This window comes from Martes martes (assembly GCF_963455335.1).
Source record: "Martes martes genome assembly, chromosome: 16".
Taxonomy (NCBI): Eukaryota; Metazoa; Chordata; class Mammalia; order Carnivora; family Mustelidae; genus Martes; species Martes martes.
This window is the reverse complement of record NC_137904.1, coordinates 59,948,004-59,969,683: the sequence shown is the minus strand read 5'-3', so window position 1 is coordinate 59,969,683 and position 21,680 is coordinate 59,948,004. Positions and strand designations below refer to the sequence as shown.

Here is a 21,680-nt window from a genome sequence, read left to right as displayed (position 1 = left end):
GTGATCACTGGTTCCCTCTGGGTGTGTGGGTGTAACAAGTCCAAACCTTCTCTGGGAGTCGGGCAGGCTTGGGCGGCCCGCCCTCTGGGCTGTGCCCTTTCCTCCCAGACTGGTCGTGCAGGAGCAGCCGAGTGTGGGCAGTCGGGGGTGCATGCGTGGCAGCCCGGCCCGCGCGCTCGCTCGCAGCCTCACCTGCGGGGAGGGGCCTCCCAGAAACTGCCTTCCCTGGGCCTGAGCGCCCCACCTCACCAGAGCCCAGCTGAGCAGCCAGGGAGGACACACGCCTGCCACCCGCCACCTGCCTGCACCAGCCGAGCCCCGCCGGAGCCGGCACCTGGCTTTACGACCATGTTCAAGGGTCTGAGCAAAGGCTCCCAGGGGAAGGGGTCCCCTAAGGGCTCCCCGGCCAAGGGCTCTCCCAAGGGCTCCCCCAGCAAGCACAGCCGGTGAGCGGGGCTGGGGCAGCGGACTGGGGCGGGGGTGGTGCCAGGCCCAGGTGCTCTAGCCTCCTGGAGATGGCAGCCCGGAATTCAGGACCAGCCCAGTGCTGGCATTTAGTGTCCCGAGGCCAAAAGTCTGGGGGTGGTGGTGGGGTGGAATGTCTCCCAAGCCTGGACGGAGTTCCAGCCCTGGCCTCCTGCCAGGGCTGGCGGGGGGCTCGCGCACTGTCCAGGGAGCCTGAGGGCCGTGGGTACCGGTGCTCTGCAGGAGACACACTGGATGGGGTGGGGCCAGGGGGCTGGGAGACCGGGGTGCTTGGCTCCCTGTCTGTGACTCTGGCCCTTGAGGCTCCGCTTGGGCTGGGCTGACCCTTGGAACCTGGGCCCAGGGTGGGCAGAAGGACTGAGGCCAAGAGGTGGAGGCGGGGAGGCGGGGGAGGGCTGGTGCAGGAGACGGGGGTGGGTGTGGGGGGGGGGCTGGTGCAGGGAGACGGGGCGGTTGGGGGGTGGCTGGTGCGGGGAGGTGGTGGTGGGGGGCTGGTGCGGGGAGGCGAGCCTGTGCTGCAGAGCCCAAGCTGCAGCTTTCGTCAGAAGGCTCTCCCCTCCGGCCGTGAGTTTTGTTACAGTGTTGGGGTGATTCTTGTACCGCGTAGGTATGAGGAGAGGGTGATACTGGGAAAGCGGAGGGCCCGCAGGCCAGGACAACCTCAGAGCCTCCCCCTGCTCCCCCAGCTCCCCGCTGGCCGCAGCCTGGCCCTCGGCCGCCCCATGGTCCGCGGACAGCTTGTCTGCTTCCCTCCCGTTCTTGCCTCTCGCTGGCCTCTGCAGGGTGGAGGTGGCAGATGGGAGCAGAGATGAAAGCCTCATTACCTTGATAGGGATCGGATCGGGGGCGATGACACGGAGGCTGGGCTTCTGGGCAGACAGGAAAGACAGCAGTTAAGACTCTCGCTGGAGTGACCTGTCCTCCCTGGCGCTCCTCGGCCCTGCCCAGGGTGGAGTGAGCTCCTCCCGGTGGGGGCAGCCCTCCCTGGAGGCCTGGCCTGAGGACAGGTCGCCCAGGGGTCAGGACCTACAGCTCCCCGTCCCCAGGTAGGCTCCTGGCTGGGGGCAGCCGGCAAGTCTGTCCACACAGCCTGGCTGGCTCCGGCTGCGGCCCCTCAAACAGCTCACTGGTTCCCTGGTGTGCAACCCACTGGTTGAACACGTACTTATTGAGCACGTACCGTGTGCCAGGATTGTTCTAGGCACTGAGGATGCCACCTTACAGAGAACCGACAGGTCCTTGCCTTCATGGTGCCTGCCTTCCAGGGGGATAAACCCAGCGCGTGTGGATGCCCACTCTGGGCAGGCTGTGTCCTGGATGCCTCAGATGGGTTCATTCTCCAAATACTCGCAGTAGCGCTGCGATGCAGTCAAAGCCCCACTTTACAAGTGAGGAACCTTGGGCACAGAGAGTTTAAGTAACTTGCCCAAGGCCACACAGCGGTAGTGCTAGAGAATGAGCAGACCCAGGCTGTTTGGCCAAAGAGTTCTTTCAGACTGGGTCTTTACTGGCACTGCCCCTCAGCCTGGGCCGGGGTGGGCGGTGAGTCTTGGGGGTTGGGATGGGCTCATCCTTTGACCCTGAGTTCAAGGCCCAGCTCAGGGAAGCCTTCCCCTTCCCCAGGACTGTAACCTCATAGGGTGCTATGCTTATGAGCCTTGGATCACTCTAGTTTTATTAGGTCTGTGGGTCCCTAGGCCCCAGAGAGTGAACTCAGGCACACAGCAGGTGCCCCATGGAAAGGACCCTGGGGAGTCAGATCAGGCTCATACTCTGCTCCTTGCTGTGTGACCTGGAGCAAGTCAGGTCCTAATCTGGGGCTTAATCCTCAAATCTGGGCATGGTCAGGGTACCCCAACCATTTCTCAGCCTCCCCCTGCCCCAGTGCTGTGCAACCCCTCCAAATGGTTGTTAGCCTGGGCATAAGCAAAGCCCAGGGTGGTGATGGGGAGACAGGCCTGGGGTGGGAGGAGGATGAGGTGGGAGACAGCCAGTCCAACTGCCCCTCCCAAAAGCCCAGCCGTGCTGTCTCGGGTATTAGGGGCTGAGCCATGATTCACTCCCAAGGAAGTGGCAGGGAGCTGGGCGGGGTTGGGAACTCACTGCCAGGACTGTGATGTTGGCCCGCTGCATGGTGCCAGATACACCAGAGACCCCCACTTTCTGAACCCTCACGTGAGGACAGTGCTCCCCCACCTTCAGGGCCGGGTGTCTCACAGAGTCCCCTACAGAGAGAGACCAGAGCGCCCCGGATCCTAGACGCCTCCCTCCCAGGCAGTGACACCAGCTGGAGGGCAGGACAGGGCAGAGGGAGACGAGAGACCCCACACAGGTGGAACAGAGGGGTCTTTTCCAACCATGCTGGCTCTGTCCTCCCCCACCGGCACCCCAGGGCTGCCACCCAGGAGTTGGCCTGCCTCATCTCCCGCATGCAGGCCAATGCTGACCAGGTGGAGAGGGACATCCTGGAGACCCAGAAGAGACTGCAGCAGGTAAGGCCTCAGGGGCAAGCGGTGGGGCGTGGGGGCGTGGGAGGCCCACTAAAGCCCCTGAGTGCTGGGGGCAGCTAAAGGGGGACAGATAACGCTCATCCTTCCCTGCTCGTTCCCCAAACATGGTGGAAGAGAGGCCTCAGCTCTCCTTTTCTGTCGGACTCCCAACTCGGGGGCTTAGAGGGGTTTGGGGGTGGGTCTCCCCTGTGTCCCTGCACACCCCCCCACAGGTGCCCTGGGCCTGGCCCTCTGCCAGCGCGGGCGCCAAGGTCGGCGGTGCAGCCTGGGGAGCTCAGGGCGGGGCTCAGGCGGGATGTGGTCCCCCGCCTACAGGACCGGCTGCACAGTGAGCAGAGCCAGGCCCTGCAGCACCGGCAGGAGGTGGGCCGCAGCCTGAAGGAGGCCGAGGTGCTGCTGAAGGACCTCTTCCTGGACGTGGACAAGGCCCGGCGGCTCAAGCACCCGCAGGCCGAGGAGATCGAGAAGGAGTGAGTGGGCGCAGCCGGGGCCAGGGCTCTAGGACGGAGGCACTGGGGTTCCAGGGGAGCCCCAGGCCCGGCCCTGACCTGCCGGCCCCCTCCTTGCCAGCATCAAGCAGCTGCACGAGCGGGTGACCCAGGAGTGTGCCGAGTACCGTGCCCTGTATGAGAAGATAGTGCTGCCGCCCGACGTGGGGCCCAGGGTGGACTGGGTGCGCGTGCTGGAGCAGAAACAGGTCAGCGCTGTCCCCTGCGTCGGAGATACCTCCAGGAGCTCAAAGTCACACCTGGCACCATCAGACAGCAAAACCGAGCTGTGTGTCATCAAGGGGCCTGTTGGGGGCACTTGCACCTGTGGGAGGGTCTGGGAAGGGAGAGAGCAGAGGAGACAGTGCAGGCAGGGGAGGCTTCCTGCATATGAAGAGGCCTCAGAGAGGTGGGAGGGCTTAATTAGGCTTAGGGTGAAATGGTGAGGAGAGAACATTCCGGAGGAAGAAACAGAGGCTCCAGCCTGGGGTGTGGCGGGAAATGGGATTTTCTGGGCAGGCGGTTGAAGCCAGGTCATGGGCACCCTGAACGTTGGGTGAGGAACTGTGCTTTGATGTCCCAACAGAAGGGATGCCGTGATGACAATGAAGGGACAGTGGGGAGGGCATGGGCAGAGGAGGGTGTCACAGGGTCCTAGAGCTAGTGAGAGCTTTGTAGGCAGGGGGTGCTGAGGCCAGGGAGGGCAGGAGGCAGGGAAGAGTAGGAAGGTGTTATAGAGGCTGAGTGCTGCGTCCTGGGGACCCGTAAGAGTCAGGGGCCGTAGTCACGAAGATGCTCAGGCCTCAGCCCAGGCCACGAGAACAAGCATGTCCCCTGGGGCGAGCGGGCTGCCATTCCCCGAGGCCGCTCAGCTGGCCTGTCCACCCTTTGCCCAAACGACCGATTCCACTCCTCCACACGGGGACGCGGGGAGGACGAGCGCAGGCCTAGCCGCTGGCTGAGCTGAGCGGTCGGCTCTCCTGCAGAAGCAAGTCTGCGAGGGCCGGTACGGGCCGGGCATGGCGGAGCTGGAGCAGCAGATCGCCGAGCACAACATCCTGCAGAAGGAGATCGAGGCCTACGGGCAGCAGCTCCGGAACCTCATTGGGCCGGTGCGTGAAGTACAGCCCCACCTGGCCCTGAAGCCCTCCCCCGACTTGCCCCATCAGAGCCGATGTGGCCCAGCAGGCCCTCTGGGCCAAGGGATGCGGGCAGGGGCGAGGCGGGGGAGGGTGTGTGGGCTGCCATCTCCCCCGTGCCCCGCCTCTCACAGAGCCTGCTTTGTGCCCCCCCCCGCCCCCCACTGGCCGAGGCAGGATGCAGCTACCATCAGGACCCAGTACCGGGACCTCCTGGTGAGCAGGGGAAGGGCTGGGAGTGGGGCAGACCCGCCTGCCTGCACCCTTGCGGGGCACAGCGTCTCTGGGCTCAGGCTGACGGCATCCCTCGCTACCCTTCCCCTCCCTGCCCTCCCGAGCACAGAAGGCGGCCTCATGGCGCGGGCAGAGCCTGGGCAGCCTGTACACGCACCTGCAGGCCTGCACGCGCCAGCTGAGCGCCCTGGCCCAGCAGCAGCAGAGCATCCTGCAGCAGGACTGGAGCGACCTCCTGGCGGACCCCGAGGGCGTGCGGCGGGAGTACGAGGTGGGCGGCGGAGAGTGGGCCTGGGGGGCGGGGGGACGGGGGCTTCCTCCACCTGTCCCCTCCTCACCCCTGCTCCCGACTCTCCCCGCCTACCCAGCACTTCAAGCAGCACGAGCTGCTGAGCCAGGAGCAGAGCGTGAACCAGCTGGAGGACGACGGAGAGCGCATGGTGGAGCTGGGCCACCCGGCTGTGGGGCCCATCCAGGTGCGAAGGACAGATCCCGCCCACTGTCCCAGGGACACCTGCCCCGTCCGTCGGTGGGGCTGGGGGTGGGGGGCTTTCCAGGGAGGCTGGGGAGAGAGGGAGACGCGGCCTGGGTTTTGGGCAGCGGATGGGGGTGCGGATCAGGGCGGGCGCGGTCCGAGGGCTCGGTGCCGCTGTCCGCAGACCCACCAGGAGGCCCTGAAGATGGAGTGGCAGAACTTTCTGAATCTGTGCATCTGCCAGGAGAGCCAGCTGCAGCACGTGGAAGCCTACCGCCGGGTGAGCCCACGGGCCGGGGCGCGAGCCAGGCAGGAGGGCTGTGGCAGGCGGCCGCCGGGCCCCGGGCCGGGCACAGAGGGGCCTGGAGAACGCCACACGGTCATATGGCTTCCGGGGAGGGCTGGTTCTTTTTTTTTTTTTTTTTTTTAAAGATTTTATTTATTTGACAGAGATCACAAGCAGGCAGAGAAGCAGGCAGAGAGAGAGAGGGGGAAGCAGGCTCCCCGCTGAGCAGAGAGCCCGATGCGGGGCTCGATCCCAGGACCCTGGGATCATGACCTGAGCCGAAGGCAGAGGCTTTAACCCACTGAGCCACCCAGGCGCCCCGGGAGGGTTGGTTCTTAAGCGGGGAGAAAACAATTTCCTCTTTTTAAGCATACGTCACCAATACACATCCCTGAAAGATACACGGCATATCTGTAGGGTTACAATTTTATAGCGAGATTAATAAGGAAAAGATGTCCCACCATTCTCCTTAGAAGGGATGATCGTGAAAAGAGGGTTGAGAAACATTGACAGAATGCACAACAGGGACTTATTCATTTATTTATTTGGTAATTTCCACCCAAAATGTTACATATGCTTTGAGAGGGACAAAAGCCAAAGAGGTTTTTTCTTCCTTTTTTTTTTTTAAGATTTTATTTATTTATTTGACAGACAGAGATCACAAGTAGGCAGAGAGGCAGGCAGAGAGAGAGGAGGAAGCAGGCTCCCCGCCGAGCAGAGAGCCCGATGCGGGGCTCGATCCCAGGACCCTGGGATAATGACCTGAGTCAAAGGTAGATGCTTAATGACCGAGCCACCCAGGCACCCCTTTTTCTTCCTTTTTTAAAAAATATTTTCCTACAGGGACGCCTGGGTGGCTCAGTTGGTTAAGCGGCTGCCTTCGGCTCAAGTCATGATCCCAGGGTCCTGGGATCGAGTCCCACATCGGGCTCCTTGCTCAGTGGGGAGCCTGCTTCTCCGTCTGCCTCTGCCTGCCTCTCTGTCTGCCTCTGCTCACTCTTTCTGACAAATAAATAAATAAAATCTTTTAAAAAAAATTTCCTACATAACCACCATACCGTTATCACACCCACAGACAGGAGTTCTGCCACATCACCCAGCTGTGGGATGGGTGATCCCGGCTTCAGAGCGTGCTCCTGGCTCCCACTCCAGCCCCGACACCCTGGCACCCACCCCTGGCCCCAGCCAGGACCACTGCAGGTGCTGGAGTGAGCAGGAGGGGCCCGCCTCCCCCTGGGCAGGAAGGACAAAAGCCAAGGTGTTTTATAACACTAAATCAAGTTCAGGGAGCCTGAAATCCAGTGGAAAAGGCCCCACGGCCTGGAAAGCCGACAGTGCCAGGGCCAGGGACAATTTGCGTTTAGCTGGCTTGTAGGGTCGGTGGGCAGTGGGCTGCCCCTGACTGTCCAGGACCTCAGTTCCAGGAAGAGGCCGACTCGGTCAGCCAAACCCTGGAAAAGGTGAACTCCAGCCTGGACACCCAGTACAGCCCAGCCCCTGGAGCGCCCCCTGGTGCCCCCACGGAGCTGCTGCAGCAGCTGGAGGTGAGAGGGGCCCCTCCCCCTGCCCAGGCCACCTGCATTCCACTCCAGGGATTGGGCCTGGCCCCTGGGTCTGGGCCTCACCCTTCCCAGGGGCTTAGTTCTGCCCTGAGCCCATCCCGGAGGGCCGGAAAAGGGGGTCTGCTCCAGCAAGAGGGGGTTGCTCTGTTACCAGCAAGCCCGTCCCCGCTCTGGACCTGTTTCCTCACCTGTAATGTGACAGGGACCCCCCCAGGAGAGCTCTGAGCCACCCCCCGCCCCCACTCTAGAGGCCTGAGTGATGCTAGGCAGCCCCCCCCCCGCCCCCAACCAGCAGATTCTGGAATCCTGGGCTCCCTGGAGGGGCTTCTTTGACTTGCCTGACTTAGAGACCCTGTCTCTGTGAAGACCGGACTCCTGGCTCTGGGAGGGGTGGCACGGGGCGGGCCTCAAGGGCAGCCTGGGACCCCACAGGCAGAGAAGAAGCAGCTGGCTGTCGCACGAAAGACCGTTGAGGACCTGCAGCGGCGGAGCCAGCAGGTGGTACCTCTGCAGCGTCGCAGGAACCCGCCCCAGCAGCCCCTGCACGTGGACAGCATCTGCGACTGGGACTCAGGAGAAGTACGGCTCCGCCCGCCCCACCCCAGCCCTGCCCCCTCCAGTCCCACGCCCTGCCCCGGGCCCCCAGCCCCACCCTTCCCCAAGCCCCGCCCGGCCTCTGGCCTGTCCCCACCCCTACCCCCACCTTGGCCTTCATCTCTTCCCTGCTCCCTGCACTGAGCCTCCACGAGCCCCTCCCCACCTGTCCCCCAGGTGCAGCTGCTGCGGGGTGAGCGGTATTTGCTGATGGACAACACTGACCAGCACACCTGGGTCGTTCAGGGCCCAGGTGGGGAGACCAAACGTGCCCCAGCCGCCTGCTTCTGCATCCCGGCTCCGGACCCTGAAGCCGTGACCAGAGCCTCCAAGTGGGTCTGCCTGGGGATCCTCAGGGGCCCGAGGCAGGCTGTGGGCCCAGACCAGCTCCTGTGCTGCTTGAGGCCATTGCCTGGCCTCCTCCTGGACCTGTGACTCCTGGGGTGGGGTGGGGGGCTCAGAGAGCGAGGAGAGACATCCTTCTCTGATCTCCTTCTTGTTCTAGGTTGGCCTCAGAGCTGCAGGCCCTGAAGCAGCGACTGGACACAGTCCAGAGCCACCTGGCGGCCAGCGCTACGCAGCCCTTACAGAACGGCCAGCAGGGTACTGAGGGCTGGCTGGGGACTTGGGGGGTTTGTTGGCCACTGTGGGGGGTTTGCGGTGGGCAGGCGGTCGTCCTGGATTAAGGACTCCTGCTAGGGGAGTCCAACTCTTGGGTCGGCAAGCCCCGAGCATTGTCCCTCCCCTGGTCAGGCCCTGCCTTCTGTCCCTCTCCCTTCCTACCCCCCACAGGACGCTCTGGGGGCACCCAGGGGACAGCTGCTCCTCAGGCAGATGGGCCTCAGACCCTCACGGCTCCCTATGCCCCCAGCTCCCACTGGCTCGGCCCCAGCAGACCCACGGGCCCAGAAGCTCCTGACGCAGATGACCCGGCTAGATGGAGACCTGAAGCAGATAGAGAAGCAGGTGCTGGCCTGGGCCCGAGCCCCGCTGAGCCACACGACACCACTGCAGGACCTGGAGGGCCGCATCCAAAGCCACAAGGTGGGTGGGTGAGCGAGGACGGCGGGGATGAGAAGCAGTCCCGTGCTGGGGGGGTGTGAACTAAGGATGAAGCAAGTGTGAGAGCAGCCGCAGGGACCCAGGGCAAGGAAGGGAGTGGACCGTCCAGGGCTCCAGTCCCGGCTCCTTCACCGACCAGCTCTGTGATGTTGGCAAGTCACTTAACCTCTCTGGGCCTTGGTCTCCTTGTCACCAAAGACACACGATAATACCCAACTCACCTGAACGAGGTGCGCTAAGACCCGGGAAGGTTCCAGAGCGGCAGGGCCCAGAGTAAAGGCCCTGTAGCCCGCAAGGAAGCCTGAGTGTCTTCCGGGGGATTTCTCCTGGAGGCAGGTGGGGGCACCTCCCTGGCCAGGCAGCCGCGTGTAAACGCCATCACCAAGAACTCTTTCTCCGTCCCTCCCCACGCCTGGGGCGGGGGGGTGCAGTTTGGGTTCCGTCCTTCCCAGCCGGTGGTTTGGTTTGGGTTTGGTTCCTAAATTTCCCAGTCGTGTCCGCACCCATCATCCTGCGGCTTGCTGTCCCCTCCGTCTCCTAGGGTAGCGGGGAGGACGTTTCCCGGGTCATAGGCCGGGGCGGGATGAGCGGAAGGTGTTGCCGTTGGTTCCGAGGGAGTCTCGTGGGGAGGAGACGGGGTGGGGGGGGGCGCGGGGGCAGAAGGAGGCCGAGGGCAGTAATGGACACCACCCGGAGGCCCAGTGAGACCGCTGTGCTCGGCAGAGCCGGCACGATGGCTTTCAGAGCAGATGAGCAGACGACGAGGGACAGAATAACCCTATTTGGACAGAGCTCGGGCTTTGCCGTCTGACCTGGGGCGATGGCGCAGGACACTGATGTTCTGTGCAGCGCACAGCGACACGGGGGCACGCTGCTTCCTCCCATCATTCTTCAGATGAGGAGACTGGGGCTCGGCCAGGTTGACTGGCCCACGGTCATCCACGTGGGGACTCTCGGGGCCAGGACTGTCCCCGGGTATGGGGCCTGCGCCCAGGCTCGCCCCCACCACACTCTGAGGCCCGATGGGCAGGGTCGGGTTGACCCAGCAGGAAGGAGACCTCTGACCCTGTCCCTCCCTGCCCAGGACACAGCCCAGAGGCTGCAGGGCCTGGGAGTGGAGAAGGAGGCAGCCCAGCGGGAGTGTGAGGCATTTCTGTCTGCCCGGCCCGTGGGCCCCTCTGCCCTACACCTGCCCGTGGCCCTCAACAGCGTCAAGAACAAGTACAACGACGTGCAGGTTCTCTGCAACCTCTACGGGGAGAAGTGAGTGCTCTGGGGACTGGGGAAGCGGACAGCTGGGTGGCCCTGCCGGGGTGCGGCTAAGGAAGCACCTGACCTTGGACCCCCTGGAGACAGAGCCAGAGCTGCCCTGGGGCTGGAGCGCCAGATCCAGGACGCGGACAGGGTCATCCGAGGCTTTGAGACCACCGTGGCGCAGGAGGCCCCCATCCCCGCCGGCCCGGGCGCCCTGCAGGACAGGGTCAGCGAGCTGCAGGTGAGGGGCCGGGTGGCCGCCCGGGGGGACGGGGCACGGCCTCACCAAGCATTCGTGGGCGGGTGGGGTCACATGGCGACTCGTGGAACCCCAAGGGTGCATGGCGTCATGTGCCCTCCTCTCCCAGCGCCTGCGGAGGGAGCTGCTGGAACGGCAGGCCTGTGTGCTGGGGCTGCACCGGGAGCTGAAGGCCACTGAGCACGCGTGCGGAGCCCTGCAGAACAACTTCCACGAGTTCTGCCAAGACCTGCCTCGCCAGCAGCGCCAGGCGAGGGCCCTCACCGACCGCTACCACACTGTGGGGGACCAGCTGGACCTGCGGTGAGCGGCTGGGCCATCGGGGCTCGGGGCACACCCCACAGCGCACAGCAGCTGCTGCCGCTGAGCTGTGTGACCTCGGACTGGTGACTTCGCCTCTCTGAGGCTGGTTCCCTCAACTCTGAAACGGGGTAACAGCAGTAGCCGTCTCCCGGGGTAAGCCCACCCACCTCCCTGGCTGAGACGGTCTGGTCCGTCCCTGAACGCCCAGCTCCAACGCAGGCCCAGAGGGAGGGGATCAGCCCGCTGGGTCACTCTGACTCATCCCGGGCAGGGAGGCGCCCCCCCAGCCCCCTCCGTGCGCCCCTCACCTGTCCGCACAGGGCAGCGCTCACCTCCGCTCCGGGCCCCCTCCTCCCGCAGGGAGAAGATGCTGCAGGATGTCAGCCTCGCCTACCAGCAGTTCAAGAACTGCAGGGACAACCTGAGCTTCTGGCTGGAGCACCTGCCGCGCGCCCAGGTGCGGCCCGGCGAGGGGCCCAGCCAGATCGCCTACAAGCTGCAGGCGCAGAAGGTGAGGAGTTGGGGCTGCCTCGGGGGTGACCTGGGGGGGGCACGTGGCCCCCTAGTGGCCAGTGTTCTAAGAGGCCTCAGAGCTCAGACCACAGACCCTGGGGTGACCAGCAACCCCCACCCCCACCCTCAATGCTCCACCTGGCAAGGCCGTGTCCATCCGGTCTGAGGTGGGCAGCGAGCTCTATGCTCCTGGGGGTTCCAGCTCCTACCGCATCCTTTTCCTCATCCTTGCCAGTCCCCGGCTATGTACTGGCCGTGAACCAGAGGCTGCGGGTCCGGCCAGCTCACGAGCAGCCCAGTCTGCCGGGGGAGGCCGGTGCACCACAGGCCATGAGGCTGACGAGTGCTCTGGTGGAGAGAGAGCCCGAGGCAGGACACGTGGGGGCAGGACGAGAGGTCTGGAGGGCAAGGGCCTGGGGCTGCAGGAGGATGACAGTGTGTGGGGCAAGAGTGAGGGGGTGATGTCAGGAGGGCGGCTTGGGACTTTCTTAGACCTGCCTGCTGAGTAGAACCATCCAGGGGCTTTTAAAACACCCATGCACCAGAACCCCACCCCAGACGGATCAAATTGGATTTGCTGGGACCAGAACATCAGCACTTTTTTTTTTTTTTTTCAAAGTTCCCCAAGTGAATACAAGGGGCACCCAGGCTTAAGAACAAGTGTGACAGAGCAGGGGCTCTCAGAGGGTGGTCCCTGGACCTGCAGCACCAGCGTCACCGAGACACTTAGACGTGCAAATTCTTGGGCTGAGCCAGATCTGCCCAGAGACTCTGGGGGTGGGACGGGGCCTTGCATCTGTGTTTCAACAGGCCCTCTAGGTGGCTGTGATGCACAGCGCTGGGTGAGAACCTCCGCCTTCTGGAACCTGAGTCGGAGGGGCACTAGGCGGAGGGAAGGGACTCTGCCAAAACAGAAGGAAGAATTCCTGGAGGGAATCATGCCTGGAAAGGCAGTTTCCCAGGCGACCTCCCGCCCCTGTGGGGCGCTGGTGGCACCCAAGGCCCCTGCAGGGGAGACTGGGTGAGTGCTGTTTGCTGACCCCCATGACTGTCACTTCCTCCCTGGCAGAGGCTGCAACAGGAGATCCAGGCCCGAGAGCAGGACAGGGCCATGGTGTCCCGCCTCTCCCAGGACCTGCAGTCAGCTCTCCAGGTGAGCACGTGCCTTCCTCTCCCCTCCCTCCTTCTGCCAGTCCCCTGCTCTACCACCCGCAGCGGCCGCCACTGACCGAGAGCCTGTCGTCCTTCCCTCCCTGCTCAGGACTATGAGTTGCAGGCAGACACCTACCGCTGCTCCCTGGAGACCACCGAGGCAGGGTCAGCTCCCAAGAGAGCCCGCGTGGCTCCCCTGCAGGAGAGCATCCAGGCGCAGGTGAGATGGGACAGGCCGGTGGGGCTTGGTGTACCCCCGGCACCAGCTCTGCAGCTGCTAGGGCTGGAGAGGACCCTGCCCTCCTCTGACCTTCCTTCGGCCTCTCTAGGAGAAGAGCCTGACAAAGGCCTACACAGAGCTCGCGGCCGCCCACCAGCAGCAGCTGCACCAGCTGGAGTTTGCCAGAAAGATGCTGGAGAAGGTGCGGCGACAACAGCCCCTGCATCCCTTTACCAGGCAGCCTGGGCTGCTCGTTGACCCGGCCCCCTCTTCCTTTCCTCCTAGCCCTGCAGCCCAAAGCCCCAGGGCCTGGGCAGCAGCTCCCCACCTCCTCCCATCGTCCCCCCAGCAGCTCTTCCAGGCTGGTATCCATCTCAGAGTCAGGCCCTGGAGAGGTCATTCAGGGCGGTCACAGCTTCACCCCTGGGCAGTCCACTGGTGGGGACAGGAGAAAATCCCCATGTCTTCAGCCTTAGGTAGAACTGGCCACAACGGCCACCTAGGTCTCCATGCCTGGGGGACCAGGAGATAGAAGCCCTCTATGACTCTCCAAGTCTGGCTGAGGGACTTGCCAGCTTTCTTCTACCCAGAGGAGCACCCCAGCATTCCCCCAGAGGAGCGTGGGCCCATGTCCGGGAGCCTAGATGGAAGGAGAGCGGAGAATGTCTGGAAAGGAGAGCTGTCCTGTTCGCACGTTCTAGTGCAAAGCCCGCCCAGACACTGCCTGGCATCCTAACATCGTGGTCCCGAGGGGTCCTCTCAATCCTGCATCCAAACACCTCGGGTCTGCAGCTCCCAGCCCCTGGGTCCTACCGGAAGTCTCCGGAAGCAGGGAGGGGTCTCTGATCTCAGGGTGGGGTGGGGCTGGCGGAAATGGGGCTCATCCTTTCCCTCCCCCCCCATCTTCCCTTCTTCCTCTCACTCTGCAGAAGGAGCTCAGTGAGGATATCCAGGTGACCCATGGCGCACAGCAGGGGTCTGCGGGCCCAGCCGGAGCAGGGAGGGAGTCAGAGGCCCTGAAGTCGCAGCTGGAGGAGGAGAGGAAGCGGGTGGCCCGGGTGCAGCAGCAGCTGCAGGAGCAGAGGGACCAGCTGCTGCAGCTGAGGACACAGCGGCCCGTGGAGAGGCTGGAAGAGAAGGAGGTGGTGGAGTTCTACCGGGACCCCCAGCTGGAGAGCAGCCTGTCCAGGGTGCGGTCCCAGCTGGAGGACGAAGGCAAGAAGCGGGCCGGCCTGCAGGCAGACCTGGAGGCGGTGGCCCAGAAGGTCGTCCAGCTGGAGAGCAAGAGGAGGGCCATGCAGCCTCACCTGCTGACCAAGGAGGTCACCCAGATCGAGAGGGACCCCGGTCTGGAGAGCCAGGCGGCCCAGCTCCGCGGCGAGATCCAGCAGCTGCGCGGGGAGAACGCCGCCGTCTCCGCCCGGCTAGAGGCGCTGAAGAAGGAGCTGCTGGCCCTGGAGCAGAAGGCGCCGAACGTGAAGGAGAAGGTCGTGGTGAAGGAAGTGGTCAAGGTGGAGAAGGACCTGGAAATGCTCAAGGCAGCCCAGGCCCTGAGGCGGCAGGTGGAGGAGGACGCGGGCCGGAGGAAGGCGGCGGCCGAGGCGGCGGCCAAGCTGCAGGCTCGCATTGGGGAGCTAGAGCGCGCCATCGGCGCCGTGGAGCCCAAGGTGATCGTGAAGGAGGTGAAGACGGTGGAGCAGGACCCGGGCCTCCTCGAGGAGGCGTCCAGGCTGAGGCGCCTCCTGGAGGAGGCCAGGAGCAGGGACGCGGCGCTGGCGCGGGAGCTGGAGGACCTGCGCGCCAAGTGCAGCGCCGCGGAGAAGCAGAAGCCCAAGGTGCGGCTCCAGGAGCGCGTGCACGAGACCTTCCAGGTGGCCCCCGAGACGCAGCGGGAGAAGGCGCGGCTCCGGGCGCAGCTGCAGGAGACGGCGGGCAGGAGGAGCCGCGCCGAGCAGGAGGTGGAGGGGCTGCTGCCCGACCTGGCCGCGCTCCGGGCCCGGAAGCCCACGGTGGAGTACAAGGAGGTGACCCGGGAGGTGGTGAAGCACGAGAGGAGCCCCGAGGTGCTGCGGGAGATCGACCGCCTGAAGGCCCAGCTCAACGAGCTCGTCAACGGCAGCGGGCGGGCCCAGGAGCAGCTCATCCGGCTGCAGGGGGAGCGCGACGAGTGGCGGCGGGAGCGGTCCAAGGTGGAGACCAAGACGGTGAACAAGGAGGTGGTGCGCCACGAGAAGGACCCGGTCCTGGAGAAGGAGGCCGAGCGGCTGCGCCAGGAGGTGCGAGAAGCCGCCCAGAAGCGGCGGGCCGCCGAGGACGCCGTCCACGAGCTGCAGAACAGGTACCTGCTGCTGGAAAGGAGGCGGCCGGAGGAGAAGGTGGTGGTGCAGGAGGTGGTGGTCACCCAGAAGGACCCCAAGCTCCGCGAGGACCACAGCCGGCTGAGCCGCAGCCTGGACGAGGAGGCGGGCCGGCGGCGGCAGCTGGAGCGCGAGGTGCAGCAGCTCCGGGCGGCCGTGCAGGAGCAGGAGAGCCTGCTCAGCTTCCGCGAGGACCGGAGCAAGAAGCTGGCCGCCGAGAGGGAGCTGCGGCAGCTGACCCTGAGGATCCAGGAGCTCGAGAAGCGGCCTCCCGTGGTGCAAGAGAAGATCATCATGGAGGAGGTGGTCAAGCTGGAGAAGGACCCGGCTCTGGAGAAGTCCGCGGAGGCCCTGCGGCAGGACCTGGACCAGGAGAAGACCCAGGTGACAGAGCTGCACCGGGAGTGCAAGAACCTGCAGGTCCAGATCGACGTCCTCCAAACCACCAAGTCGCAGGAGAAGACCATCTACAAGGAGGTGATCAGGGTGGAGAAGGACCGGGTGTTGGAGGGCGAGCGGTCCCGGGCGTGGGAGGCGCTCAACAGGGAGCGCGCAGCTCGGCAGAGCCGGGAGGAGGACGTGCGGCACCTCCGGGAGCGGCTGGACCGGGCGGAGGCGCTGGGGCGGACCTGGGCCCGGGAGGAGGCTGAGCTCCACAAGGCCCGGGACCAGGCGGACCAGGAGCGCCGGCAGCTGCAGCAGGAGCTGGGAGAGCTGGAGAGGCAGAAGCAGCAGAAAGTGCTGCAGCTGCAGGAGGAGGCGGAGCTGCTGAACCAGAAGACCGAGAGCGAGCGCCAGAAGGCCGCCCAGCGGGGCCGGGAGCTCTCGCAGCTCGAAGCGGCCATCCTCTGCCAGAAGGACCAGATCTACGAGAAGGAGAGGACCCTCCGGGACCTCCACGCCAAGGTGAGCAGGGAGGAGCTCAGCCAGGAGACCCAGACGCGAGAGACCAACCTTTCCACCAAGATCTCCATCCTCGAACCTGAGACCGGCAAGGACATGTCCCCGTATGAGGCCTACAAGAGGGGCGTCATCGACCGAGGCCAGTACCTCCAGCTCCAGGAGCTCGAGTGCGACTGGGAGGAGGTCACCACCTCGGGCCCCTGTGGCGAGGAGTCCGTGCTCCTGGACCGCAAGAGCGGGAAGCAGTACTCCATCGAGGCTGCCCTGCGCTGCCGGCGCATCTCCAAGGAGGAGTACCATCTCTACAAGGACGGCCACCTCCCCATCTCCGAGTTCGCATTGCTCGTGGCCGGGGAGACTAAGCCCTGCTCCTCGCTCTCCATTGGCTCCATCATCTCCAAGTCTCCGCTCGCCTCCCCAGCCCCCCAGGGCCCCGGCTTCTTCTCTCCCAGCGTCTCTCTCGGGCTCGCCGATGACAGCTTCCCCATCGCCGGCATCTATGACACAACCACAGACAACAAATGCACCATCAAGACGGCCGTGGCCAAGAACATGCTGGACCCCATCACCGGGCAGAAGCTGCTGGAGGCCCAGGCGGCCACCGGGGGCATCGTGGACCTCCTCAGCCGGGAGCGCTACTCCGTGCACAAGGCTATGGAGAGGGGGCTGATCGAGAACTCCTCAACGCAGAGGCTGCTCAACGCCCAGAAGGCCTTCACTGGCATCGAGGATCCCGTCACCAAGAAGAGGCTGTCGGTGGGTGAGGCCATCCAGAAGGGCTGGATGCCGCAGGAGAGCGTGCTCCCGCACTTGCAGGCGCAGCACCTGACCGGGGGGCTCATCGACCCCAAGAGGACCGGCCGCATCCCTGTCCCCCAGGCCGTGCTCTCCGGAATGATCAGCGAAGAGCTGGCCCAGCTCCTGCAGGAGGAGGCCAGCTACGAGAAGGATTTGACGGACCCCATCTCCAAGGAGCGGATAAGCTACAAGGAGGCCATGGGGCGCTGCCGGAGAGACCCCCTGAGCGGCCTGCTGCTGCTCCCCGCCACGCTGGAGGGGTACCACTGCTACCGCCCCGCCTCGCCCGGGCTGCTGCGCTGCCGGCGCTGAGGGGCCCAAGCAGTCATGGGGAGCGCGCGTGGTGCGGAGGGGGGCGCAGGCACCCCTTACCCCAGAGCAGCCCAACCCAAGGGGGCGGGCCTTCCCTCTGTCTGATCGCGGTGCTATTACTCAAAAGTTTGTGGTGTTGGGCCCCCTCCCCTAACTCTGATGCCCAGTCCATCCCCAGACCCCGAGATCAGCACAGCTGTTTTTCCTTCCCCCCTCCCCGCCCCCGCAGTGCTTCCAATAAACGAATTCTCCCAGCGTCTAGTTCACATTTGGGAATCCAGAATTGATTTGTCTGAGCCACGAGCACAAGGGACAGATGGCTCGGGGTCCTTCCCAGGTGGGATGTGAACACGCCAACCAGTCCTGCCAAGGGAACGGTGCTTGCAGGGGCTTCGGCTCCCTGGACCTGGGAGGGTAGGTTGCCAGGTCATGGGAAGATCACGAACAGCCTCTCCCCATCACCTCTGTTCTGGGTCTCTCGGTTCGGGCCAGGAATGCTTTCCAGCCCTCTGTCTACCTCCCCCTTGCCAGCAAGTCCCCGGTTACCCCTTGAGGAGAAAAACACTGGAAAACTCAGGAATACATCACTTTTATTTCCTGTTCTTAAAACCAGAGGCAAACGAACCTAAGTATATGCTAAGGACAAGACGACTACTCAGAACCGGCACGCACACCCTCACCCACGCTGCGATCAGGAAAATGTCCTCTCTCCCTTGCCCCAATTCCTGTTTAACTTGCATTCTTCCCTGGAATGCAACTCTTCCCCCAAGAACATTTTAAAGCCATAATGACCAGCAGTGGGCACCCTTTCGCTGGGGAGGACCGGGGCGGGCGGGTCTGGCTCCATCTTGGCGCCAGCTGGCGCAGGCCTCGCGCTCACCCTGGCGTCTGTTGTTCCAGAGCCCGGGGACGCAGTCTCTAACGATCCCCGTCCCCCCTGGTGCACGGAGCTTCCGTGCTCCCATCTGGAAACGGCAACATCAAACCAACCAACAAAACGGGAACTTGCTAACCTGTGGGCAGAACTAACTCAAACTCAGCCCTCTGGCGGCCAAGGCCAAACTCAGAGCTTTGCTGTTCTCTTTCTGGGGGCAGTGGGTGGGGAGGCAGCAGGGGCAGCGGCTGGAGAGAGGCTGGGAGGCTCGGGCCTTCTCAGCGGCAGAACCGCTCCAGCACGCAGTGGTGGGGTGCCGGGGGGGTCGCCGCGGACGAGAAGTACGGATGCACAAGGGCGGCCTTGGCTGAGATCCGCCGGCTGGGATCGTACTGCAAGAGTTGCTGTGGGAGGAAGGAGGAGGAGGAAAGACTGAGCCGTGGGGTGGCCAGGCGGGGGAAAGGAGATGCCCACCAGGGCCCAGGTGGCGGGCCCCAAGCCCCAGAGCAGCTGCCTTCAAACTAGAACTGCGTGCAACCACTGCCTCCGGGCTCGCCAGCCAGTTCTGGCCACTCCCGGGATCCGGGGACAAGGAACTAGTTCTAGGCCAGCCCGGGAAGTCATCCCTGGCTCTGTAAGACTAGAGGCTGAGTCCGTCCGTCTTCCTCCCACCGGGGTTCCCTGGCCTCTGTGCCTGCTTCGGGTGGAGACAGACTTCTCTCCAGGTACCAGGAAGGAGAGGGTCAAACCTGTCTCGGGAGCATATTAGGAACTCTAAGCCCCAGCTAGGCTGTGGAAGGACCCCTTGCCCGGGGGTAGCCAGATGGAGCGCTAAGAGCCTGGGCTGGAGGCACACGCCTTCCTGCTGGCGCTGGGCTGGGAGACACACACAGGCCCCTGGAAAGATGAAAATCCTGCCCTGCCTTCTTCTGGCCCAACACCAGATTAAAGAGACAGACGTGGTCCCGAGTCTTTGCGGGCAATGGACGGCCCTGCCTGAGGCCTTCTGGGCAGTCTGGCCTGGGCTTGCCCAGTCGGTCAGGATGGTGCAACAGTATAGGGTAGCTCGGGCTGTGGCAGGGGCCCAGACAGCAGGAAACAGCCTACGGGAAGAGGGAAGAGCAGCGGCTGCGGAAGGAGGCGTGCTCCCCGCCGGCAGAAGCTCACAGGAAAAGGGTAAGTATCGGGCACCTGGGTGACTCAGCTGAGCGTCTGCCTTTGGCTCTGGTCACAATCCCAGGGTCCTGGGATCGAGCCTCGTCTCGGGCTCTCTGCTCAGCGGGGAGCCTGCTTCTCCCTCTCCCCCCTGCTCTCTTTCTCTCTCTCTCAAATAAATAATCTTAAAAAATAAAAAAAGGTGGGGGACAAGCATCAGAGCATAAAAACAGAGCTAACCAGAAGAAAGATGTTTTAAAAGGACACGTGAATGCTGGAATTTTCCAGGAAGGAGCCTCCGGGTTGAACGATCAAGAGGCACAGGGACAGGGACAAGCCGGCTACGTTCAGGGTCAGAAAAGAGGCCGGCTGGACTCAGGGGGCACTGGGGCGACCCGGGGTTGGCTGACAGAGACACTTCTGGTGGGCGCAGCAGCCACTCTTGCCCTCCCCTGCCTCCCTCCTGGACCTACCATGAGCAGGTCCTTGCCCTCTGGTTCCAGACTGGGCACGATCTCCTCCAGCCCCTTCCTGGTCCACTTGGGGAAGCTGCCCTTATAGTCGGGCAGCTGGGTGACGCCAGGCCACACGGCTTCACTGGGTGTCCCCAGGGTCCGAAAGATTCGGAAGAGCTGGTCAATCTCAGAGTCACCAGGAAACAGGGCTCTGCGGGTCACCTGAAATGAGGAAGAGGAGGTGTGGGGTCCGGTCCGCCCTCTAATCCTACAGAATCCAACCCTAGATAAGATATGCTTCCCAGGGCTGTGCTAAGAATCCCGGCTTTTTTCTGGAATACGGTTTGTTTCCTTAGTCATGTAGCCAGTCCCAAACACCCGAGTCCACCTCTCGCAGGAGAATGGGAGTCCCAGCCCTACCCCAGCAGGACCCTGCCTGTGGCCTCCCTGTGGCCACATCTGTCCCTCCCTCTACCATCTCAGCAAAGATGCAGCCGATGCTCCAGACATCCACGGCCGTGGAGTAGAACTTGCTGCCCAAGAGGATCTCGGGGGCGCGATACCAGAGCGTCACCACCTGTGGGGGCGAGAAAGCAGCGCCAGTGGGGCGGCCGAGTGCCCCGGTGATGCCCCGTCAGCTGGCCTCGTCCTCCCGTCTGTGCGGCAGTACCTCGTGGGTGTAGGTGCGCAGGGGCACCCCGAAGGCTCGAGCCAGTCCGAAGTCAGCCAGCTTGATGGCACCCAACTCATTGATGAGCAGATTCTGGGGCTTCAGGTCCCGGTGGATGACCCGATGCGAGTGGCAGAAATTCACCCCCTGCAGCAGCTGGAAGAGGTAGCTCTGCCCGAGCGAGCGGAGCGGGGAGGCGGCTGAGCGGAAGCCGGGCTGGCTGGGCGCGGCGTTCCGGCCTCCCCCCGGCCTGGCCTTCGCTCGCCACCTTGACCGCGCGCAGCGGCAGCTCGGAGGCCGGGGCCGAGTCCATGTACTTCTTCAGGTCCTGGCTGAGGAACTCAAACACCAGGTAAAGCTTCTTCTCACTGTGCACCACGTCCAGCAGCCTGGCCGGGGGACACCAGTCACTACGCGGCCCCCCCTGGCGGACCCGGCCTCCCCACCTCCTTGCCCACCTCACCTGACGATGTTGGGGTGCTTAAGCTCTTTGAGCAGGGAGATCTCCCTGATGGCCGTGCTTGGGACTCCCTCCGTTTCCCTGCGGGAAAGGAGGGGACAGCAGTGGAGACTTCTGCCCCGAGGGAGTCCCCTGTGTGTTCCGTGTTCCGAAAGAAGGGCCTGGCCCCCCAGCAAGAGGGCCCCGGGCCCCTCAGCACGTCCTCACACCACCAGGGGCCCTGGGCGAGGTGTGGCCGGGAGGAGGACGGCGAGGGCTGCCCCCGTGTCCCCCCGCACCGTCCCCCCATGTCCCCTCCAGCCTCCGCAGCCCCCCACCCACACGTGCAGACGGGGAGCTGAGCGTAAGGCCCTGAGGTGAGGGACAGGGGTCGCCCCCCACGCGGGAGGGGGGCGGTGTCTCGGGGGCCGCGGCGGCACTCACAGATCCAGCCTGATCTTCTTGAGGGCCACAAGCTGCCCGGTCTCCTTGTTCTTGGCCTTATACACCACCCCATAGGTGCCCTCTCCGATCTTCTCTACCTTCTGGAACACGTCCATAGCCGCAGAGCTGCCCAGGAAACAGAGGGTGCCTGGGGCATTCACCGCCACACCCAGCACCCCTGCTGCCCCTCCGGCCCCCACAGAACACCCTGCCCAGCCCCCACCCAGGCCCAGGCTCCTCCCCCCCCTCCCCCCCAATCCCCAGGAACCAGCCCAGCCCAGGCCTCCCCCAGCCCAGGCAGGAAGGTGCTTGGCTACGGGGCGCAGGAGGGCCCAAACTTCTCAGCAGGGCCCCTGCCTCAGCCCCGCCAGGCCCAGGCTCCAGGGGCCAAGGCTTCCCAGAAGGGTGGCCTGGGGGGCTGGAGTCAGCCCCGGGACAGAGGTCAGGGGTCCGGAAGGGTTTCTAGAGCCACAGCCCTGCCCTAGGCCGCACGGCCAGGCTGAGGGGCCATGCCCCAACCATCTGGGGGTAGCCCGGCCTCCTCTGAGGGCAGAACTTCACTGGGGGCAGCCCCCCTGCATCTTGAGCCCACCCCAGGGCCCTGGGGGGGGGCCCTAGCACCCCTCCCACAAACCCCAGCCCAGAATTCACCAGAAACCCTGTGCTCCAGGGGCCTCACTGCGGGCAGGCTGCCTGCTCCACGGCTCCCCCTCCTGGCCCCCGCCGGCGCTGCACC

The 21,680-nt window shown here is 64.4% G+C and overlaps 2 protein-coding genes across 3 annotated transcripts; one reads left to right on the top strand and one right to left on the bottom strand.

The window, feature by feature from the left end:
• Positions 1-348: 348 nt before the first annotated feature.
• Positions 349-17,168, top strand: EVPL (envoplakin; the record flags this gene model as incomplete). 2 transcript variants are annotated; one of them, XM_080826948.1, is made up of 22 exons in its annotated part: positions 349-446; positions 2,879-2,978; positions 3,312-3,466; positions 3,567-3,693; positions 4,471-4,596; positions 4,801-4,839; positions 4,967-5,128; positions 5,226-5,333; positions 5,517-5,612; positions 7,037-7,162; positions 7,613-7,759; positions 7,952-8,106; positions 8,280-8,377; positions 8,646-8,818; positions 9,921-10,099; positions 10,193-10,331; positions 10,459-10,652; positions 11,013-11,163; positions 12,235-12,318; positions 12,427-12,537; positions 12,647-12,739; positions 13,467-17,168. In XM_080826948.1, the coding sequence occupies 22 exons, from the start codon at positions 349-351 to the stop codon at positions 16,905-16,907; spliced, it is 6,102 nt and encodes a 2,033-aa protein (XP_080683074.1). In that variant the 3' UTR covers positions 16,908-17,168. The 2 variants fall into 2 exon arrangements, with proteins under 2 accessions (XP_080683074.1, XP_080683073.1); XM_080826947.1 differs by having other exon boundaries at positions 8,280-8,406; positions 8,609-8,818.
• Positions 17,169-17,479: 311 nt separating this feature from the next.
• On the bottom strand, positions 17,480-21,643 carry CDK3 (cyclin dependent kinase 3). The gene is made up of 8 exons (XM_080826836.1): positions 21,596-21,643; positions 20,945-21,070; positions 20,525-20,602; positions 20,330-20,450; positions 20,062-20,232; positions 19,867-19,968; positions 19,410-19,613; positions 17,480-18,185 (listed from the first exon to the last, which is right to left on the bottom strand). Exons 2-8 carry the CDS (start codon positions 21,058-21,060, stop codon positions 18,060-18,062), a joined length of 918 nt encoding a protein of 305 aa, XP_080682962.1. The 5' UTR covers positions 21,061-21,070; positions 21,596-21,643; the 3' UTR covers positions 17,480-18,059.
• Between the last annotated feature and the right edge of the window lie 37 nt (positions 21,644-21,680).